The sequence below is a fragment of the Sparus aurata genome, chromosome 15 (assembly GCF_900880675.1).
Source record: "Sparus aurata chromosome 15, fSpaAur1.1, whole genome shotgun sequence".
Taxonomy (NCBI): domain Eukaryota; kingdom Metazoa; phylum Chordata; class Actinopteri; order Spariformes; family Sparidae; genus Sparus; species Sparus aurata.
The window spans coordinates 14186822-14194299 of NC_044201.1; the positions used below are offsets into that span (position 1 = coordinate 14186822).

Sequence of the window (7478 nt, forward strand, 5' to 3'; positions counted from 1 at the left end):
CAAAGGCCCTCTTACATGTTAAATAAGAAGTGTGATGTAAACATAGAGTTATGTGCTCAGTACCAGCTGTCAGTGGAAATTGCAAAGTCTCCATATGATATTTTAAACGCACTAACCGTCACCTTTTTTTCATCCTCAGTCACCATTGATGGAGTGGAGTGGAATGATGTGAAGTTTTTCCAGCTCGCTGCCCAGTGGCCAACACATGTCAAGCACTTCCCGGTGGGAATCTTTGGTTACACTAAGCCTGTGTGACCCTGGCCACCATCCACCAAACCAACCACCACCACCAGACTCTCCGCTGCACTTGTCTCACTGAGAGGCTACAGAGAATTAGAGGCAAAGCCAACAGGCCCCAGGCAGTAATAGTTTTCCTGTGGAAATCTTACTGACTCACAACCACGTGTTCAATACACAAAATTTCATGTTGTCAATTTGATGTTTTTGATGTTGATGTTGTTGGGTGTTGTTGTTTTTTACACACTACAAAAAGAACAAGTACTATTTTGTAAGATTTGTGCTACCACCTCGGAGGTATTTTGAGGTTTTTGACAATTTGCCACATTTCGATAATGGCAGCTGTGTTTGCACTTTGTTTTTGTTAACATTTTATTATTTCTGTGAAATCCTACATTTATTGTTACTCTATAGACAATGGAGGAGTGTGATGGTGATGTGCAGTGGCGTGTGTGAGATTGTTTGAGACCGTGTTTGTGTTTGTTGTTGAAAGTTGGAATATTGCTGTGAATCTTGATGGAATCCTTCTCTTCTAACTCAGTGCTCAGTTTTCTTACTCGTCCCTTTACTTTCTCAAAAAAGGTAAATTTTTATAGAAAGTAACAGAAGTTCTTTTTCTTTGCCTCGTTGCTTTCAAGCGCGCTGTGTACCGAAAGCAAATCAAAAAATCAACTCGACCAAGGTATTTTTGAAGGTAGCTATGATGAATGTAGCTATGACACATTCATGTGAGCAGTTCATTCAATCAGTTTGTTATTGTAAGTGCTCAAGATTTTGTATCGGTGCGTGTGTACATTCAGACTGTACAGGAACACCCACTTAAAAGCAGGGTAACATGACACACGAAACAACATATTTCAACTATCAACAGCTGAATGCCAAATTAAGTTGTGACTGTATGAACTGTCTTATCGTTTCAAGGTCCTTAATTGTTTCCCAGCTGCATTTTCCACCTGTGTTGTAATTAGGCCTTTTTTTTGGAGTAATTTTGCGTTTTAAACAGCGTTCAGTTTGCAAACATGGCCACCACCCGCGTGTTCAGCTTGATGTAATGGCTTTACCTGAGAGGACGTCTCACAGACCCGCAGTAACTAGATTTCTCCAGATGTTCAGTGATGTGCCAAAGTCGAGTTTGTATTACAGTAACCACCAGAGCTCTTGGCTTGGCCAAACTTCATAGTAAGTTAAACTAAAATTGTACCTTTATTGCATTCGTGGTCCATGTAGAGATCAGTACGAAGATTACTGAGTTATTAATGATGAGAAAATTACTAGTCAGCGCTCCACATTCGGCCAAATATAAACCCATTAAGCATTTACAAGACATGTGCACATTGTAACCAAGCAATTACCGTTGTGTCCTTTAATACAGCTTGACCGTGGCTGGACAAGAAAAGTAGAGCCGATCCTAAAACACACCGATAGGTTGGTTGTTAAGTATTGTGTTGGCCTGAGAAAAAAAACACAGACGAGCTGACTTGAATCATACTTCGACAGGAAGCGTCGAGCGCAATGCAAGTATCGAAGTGCTTTCAAAATAGGATGAAAAGTGTATGGAGTCTTGCCAGGTTGTCCAAGTCACTGCCTATGTGTGTCTGTGTAGGTGTGCTATATGTTCGATGGTACTCCCTGAATAGTGTTACGTGAAACTTTTGCAATAGGAAACCTTTGGACAAAGGGCCTTCTGTATGAGTTTGTTGTTGCTTTTTATAAAGTGAAGACTTAACAAGCTTTGATAGGCTGGCTTTTTTTTAGTATTGTATAGAAATATATACAAGATGTATTATTGTGAATCCCCCCTCCCACTAAATTGAAAGCACAAATAGCTTACCTTTATTTCTTGACATAAATGCCAAATATATTTCCAGAACTCATTACTATGAAGTCGATTTGTACAATGCAAACACTATTATTAGGTATGTAATTTCTCATACATTTCCCTCACTTTGTAATGCACTTTCATGTGGTTTTATACACATTTTAGCTTAAATTGGGACATGCTTTGTTTTTGAGGTGAAGTGACAGAGGTGTTATATTTGAAATGTAAACCACTACCTATAGAAGAAGGCCGTTCTTTTTTTTTTTTTCTTTTTCGAAATGACCCTTTTTCATAGGGATGTTGTTTCTGTTGATTGGTTAAAGCGCCCAATGAGGTCTGATAAACCGTCATGGCTGTCTGTTACTTAATGTTTTGGTTTTTTTGCCACTTGATGTTGAAATTTTGCAGCTACCACCACACATGTCTGCCTGTGACTGTACAGTCAAGTTTTCCTGTCTCCTGCTTTTTTGAAGGGTTCACCATCTTCTCTTAGTTGGGAGACCGACTGGCCCTTACGTTACTTGTAAACTTGGGCTGTGAAGTGTTAGCCAGGGCAGAGTTGTTTGAGGGAATTTGTCATGCGAGCTAGCCTTTTAAATACTAAACGGGCATAACGACAAGTGTATTTCAATGTATTTGACCTCAAGTTTTATTTGCCCTAAATCTAGAGGTAGCATGGGGGTGTTATACAAGACTGGATCAATGAGCAGGCATGCCCAGCAAAAAAGAACTTAACATCAGCGTTAATGGTTCCCATTAATCGTCAAACTACAATGACAACATGCCATCTCATTGCTCCTGTTACTTGAAATGCCGCCCAGTATCTTTGCACAAACCCTATTTTAAATGACATGACAGTATTTTTAAATTTACCACTAAAAATATGGGTTACTCTGCATGTTTTACTATAGATGTAAATATGTTTTGGATTTTTATATTGTTTTGTTTCTTTCCATGCTCTCACAAGCAGTTGTGTTTAATAAAATTTTTAATCTTCTGTACAAACAGCTCGTCTTTATTCATGTTTTCTCTCCGAACAGTTGATAACATTGCATTGCGAGGACAAAAATAGTACATGGCGATTATGAGCGAGGGACATCAATCTCTCAATCCCAAACATGTCCAGACTCATGTCGTGTTATTTGAGATTGAGGGCAGGTTGACGTAATTCTTCATCGGAGGCAGCGGTTTAATCTTGCGTCCTGCCCAGCCTCCCTTTCTCTGCCACAAGCCGCTCGACGGACGAATGCCGAGCCAGCGATTGCGACCGGCTTTTCCAATGATTCGTTTGTTGTGGTCGATGTTGGACACGCGTCCCACTGTGACCACGCAGGTCTCCAGCACCTGTGAAGATGAAAACATTCAGTTCAGAGCAGAATATGCTTTTAACATGACAGATTCTACATCTTAATCCAGATAACCTCACCTGAACTTGCTGCTTTGATGGAAGCTGAACGATTGCTGTTCCATTTACTTTACGGAGCAAAACGCCACTTGTGCCTGCAAACGAAATAAACCCAAAAAATTCAGTTTGCGTTGGATATAGGGGGAAATAATGTCGCCGTGCACTGTATATACAGCTGAAACAATATGTCGGACGATTTTTCCCTTCGGACTCCGAAATTGTGATTGACACACTTCGCTAGTTTGTCATTTTAAACACTAAATGATAAATTTAAATTATTGAATAGTTTCATTAGCTGCTGCCCTCGCTGTTTATACACAAATCCACCAAACCATTTAAACCGCGGATAAGCGATGTGAACAACATTGATGCCACTTCCCTGCTGAAAAAACCAGCATAGACCAGCACTAAAACACAACATATGCTGGTCTTGATGGGGACCAGTCACTAACGAGACCAGCATACTTTGTGTTTTGGTGCTGGTCTATGCTGTTTTTTTCAGCAGGGTTAACACACACCACCCATCCAAACATACAGCGTAATCTCTCATGGCTGCAGCAGCCCCCGCCAGAGGACATTTCACCCTGACATGTCACAAGAGCTGCTCAGGAATGGCCAGAGCAGCGTGACGAAGAGTTCAAGGTGTTGACCTTGCCTCTGAATACCCCAGATTCCAATCCACTTGAGAATTTATGGATCAACTGGCAACCTACAGGACTCAAAGAGTAGGAGTCAAGGCCACTGGGGAGCGCTGTTACCATGAGAGAGTGTACTTAGACATGCACCACTCATTCAAACACTGTTGCAGACAAAGTCACATCCAGGACTAAAGGGTTTCCCAGCAGAACATTTCATTCTAACAAGATGGTCATTGTTAATCACTTCACCAGTTTGGCCTTGAGGCATTTAGAAGTCACTCAGCAGAAACTCAATCACCTGCAGCACGAATGTACTCGGATCCCTTCCCTGGTTGTATCTCCAGGTTGTTCACTAGTGTCCCCACAGGAAGAGCTCCCAGTGGGTATGCGTCACCCTCATTGGCTGAGACTAGCAAAGTAAAACAATAGGATACTGTATAAGTTTTTGTCAACCACCAAGTCCACAAAATCTTCTTCAGTGAGGGTTCATACCTGCCATACGTCCAATAACTCCGGATGTTTTAATGATGTCTCCAGTCTGCATGTTCTCTGTGGCAATAATCCATCTTTTCCGGTTGCCTCCAGCTACCAGCGCGATGTCAGCAGACCTGTGTCGACGACACAGTTCATTACAGCCAACTGTATGTTCATACCTTTCAGTATATATACTAATAAATGGCTTGCACGGTTGAAAGCTGGTCTCACCTGCACGGGTCGTATCGCACTTCAACAACCTTCTCTTCAAAGGGCTTGGGCTCTCTGTCTGACTCGTAATGCAGTCGCTGGAAGTCGATCATCCGGTATTTCTGTTTGTGGCCCCCGCCAATGCCGTGTGTCCGTATCTTCCCTGAGTGGGAGAAAGAAAGACGAGCAGCTCTTTTCACTCAGCAAGCGGAACAAGTAACTCAACTGTTATGAAAGCAAAATGCATAACAAAGAGCTGCATCTCATCCTATTTCCTGTCACTCTTCAGCTGTCCAATAAAATAAAGCCATGAAAGGGCCAACAGACCTAGCATGTGCGCTATGTCATTAATAACCCTTTTTCTCATTTTCTTGCACTAACTGGTCAATTTCCCATACCCATATATATATACTCTATATATATATGAGAATTCTATTTCATAGTTCTATTTTGTATTTCTTACTTCATACTTTTTTATTGCATTGTTTATTTTTTAATATACTAATATATTGTTCATTACAATACCCTGTCCTTTGGCTGCTGTGATGAAGAAATGTCCCCGTTTTCGGGACAAACAAAGGAAATTCTGATTCTAATTCTGATACATTCTGATGTATGAATGTTTATATCGCCCAAGGGGAAGTCTTTCGATGGCTTGTTTTGTTCAACTAACAGTGACGAGACCGAAGAACAAAGGAGGCAGCAAATTCTCACAACTGAGAAGCAAGAGTTACATAGCGTTTGGCATTTTTACTGGAAAGAATTTAAATGTATCAATTGAAACAATAGTTACAGACTGACTTTTCTGATGATTGACTGATCGGTTAATTGAATGATTGTTTTAGCTCAATTTCAAATCCTGCTGGAGATTTGTTAAATATTAATTCTGTATGACAATTCACAGTTCTTCCTCTGTAAAGACTGATATATAGATATATTTCTTACATCAGATGCTGTTTTACTGATCAAGTTAAACAGACTGTTTGCAGACTGCTTCAAACTCTGAGTCAGATTTTACTTTAATCTATTTGTAAAAAACAGTCAAAGGGCTGTTTTTCTCTGTTCATATCACAAAAGTCCAGGTTTATTATAAAACATTCAGCACTTAAGTCAGTCAGGTCTTCAATAGATTGACAATGTAGGCCAAAAGATTGTTTCAAACTCTCAAATTGGAACACATTGGAAGCAACAGACACCTCGGACTCCTCCAGCCTAGCCTGTAAACACGCACCCATTTATCCTATTTGTGCTCCTCTGACCCCACTCTACCTGAGTGATCTCTGCCTCCGGTCTTCTTCATCCCTATAGGTTTGATGGTGTACTTCTCTGTCTGCTTCCATCGTGTCCTGTTCTGATCCAACGAGGCTGTGGTGAGGAAGCCTCGGCACTGTCCACCTGTACAGGGCACCACAGTGCCCAGCTTAGTCTGTGTGACTGCCTGTCGACACAAAAAGCAACACACAGATGTTACAGCTCGGTAGATGCGATGTGATGATTCAGATCTCCAGTGTGACTGACAGGCAGTGGATGTTTACCTGCGCGGAGAGCAGGGCAGGCTGGGACACGGTCAGGGAGCGCAGAGCTCGGGTTAGACAGGACACCGCCATCATAACAACGTCCTCCCGACAGAGCTGAGGAGCAGAGGAGGAGCAGACTGTCAACTGGGAGCTTAGCCTGCAATTGTCTTTTCCACGACCTGGTATGCAAGTTAAGCTTAACTGTACACACTACAGTGTACAGATTTCTACTTTAATCACATTATTATGCATCAATATCATAACCTGCTACTTACTGTTATATATTCGTATAATTTGTGCCTACACTGTCGTCAGAACTTGTCAGTAACCTTACCAAACAGCAAGTCAACGTGAGCTCCAGCTAGCTTAACGAGCAAGTCAAGTAAATCCGGCTCAATAACTGGACCCGTGTATTGCTTTCTGTTTTAATGAAACCAAACCAAACCGGCCGTTTAACTCGGGTCCACTTTGCGATATAATCCGGTGAAACAGTAATATTAAACTAACCTTTTTATTCGATTTGTTTCATCCCCAAGCTTCTCGCTGACGTCCTTCACAGTCCTGCACGCTACGTCGCGCACTGATGACGTATACAGTATTCAATTTGGCCTCTAGGTGGCAGAAATGCCCTCTCACATCACTGTTACCATAGATCGTAACCGTGAGGTTGTGACATTGATCGAACAATTACAATCGATCGCTGTACATTGAATACAAATACAAATGTCATGATGTAAAGCAGTTGGTCGTAATCACAATGGCAGTCATTGCTTTGACGTGCACATTTTTATAGGTTGTTGGACGATTATAAAGGGTTTCAAACTTTCCCAGATATATATTTTTCTAATGATATTGATTTCTGTTGATAATCAAATCAATATTACGGGCAAGAGCGTGTTATGTGTAGTATAACGACATGTTACAATTTCCTCCATCTTTTAATTTCTCACGTTCACCACCAGATGTCACTATGTGCTAGTTAGTTTTTTTTTTCTGTGGTGGAATTCGTGCGCCATATATCCATCAATCCATTACAGCTTGGTCGTATGTGTTTGAAACGTTGAATTAAACCTTACAATTAAAGTCATCACCTTTTCACCGTTGCGCACTCTACCCTTCATATGTACATTTTCCAATTCAAAGTTTGTCATCTTTAGATTAGACTTTAGAGCAACACC

The 7478-nt window shown here is 41.1% G+C and overlaps 2 protein-coding genes across 4 annotated transcripts in view; one reads left to right on the plus strand and one right to left on the minus strand.

Annotated features, from left to right (window-relative positions):
* LOC115596492 (phosphofurin acidic cluster sorting protein 1) overlaps positions 1-3057 on the plus strand; it is a 63406-nt gene extending 60349 nt beyond the window's left edge. For all 3 annotated transcript variants that reach the window (XM_030441656.1, XM_030441654.1, XM_030441655.1), the window contains one exon: positions 140-3057. In XM_030441656.1, coding sequence (XP_030297516.1) covers positions 140-255 — 116 coding nt within the window. In that variant the 3' untranslated portion in view covers positions 256-3057. The remainder of the gene's footprint in view (positions 1-139) is intronic.
* Positions 3027-6948, minus strand: mrpl2 (mitochondrial ribosomal protein L2). The gene is made up of 8 exons (XM_030441662.1): positions 6808-6948; positions 6319-6414; positions 6053-6221; positions 4805-4946; positions 4592-4707; positions 4398-4508; positions 3483-3556; positions 3027-3400 (listed from the first exon to the last, which is right to left on the minus strand). Exons 2-8 carry the CDS (start codon positions 6391-6393, stop codon positions 3185-3187), a joined length of 903 nt encoding a protein of 300 aa, XP_030297522.1. The 5' UTR covers positions 6394-6414; positions 6808-6948; the 3' UTR covers positions 3027-3184.
* Between the last annotated feature and the right edge of the window lie 530 nt (positions 6949-7478).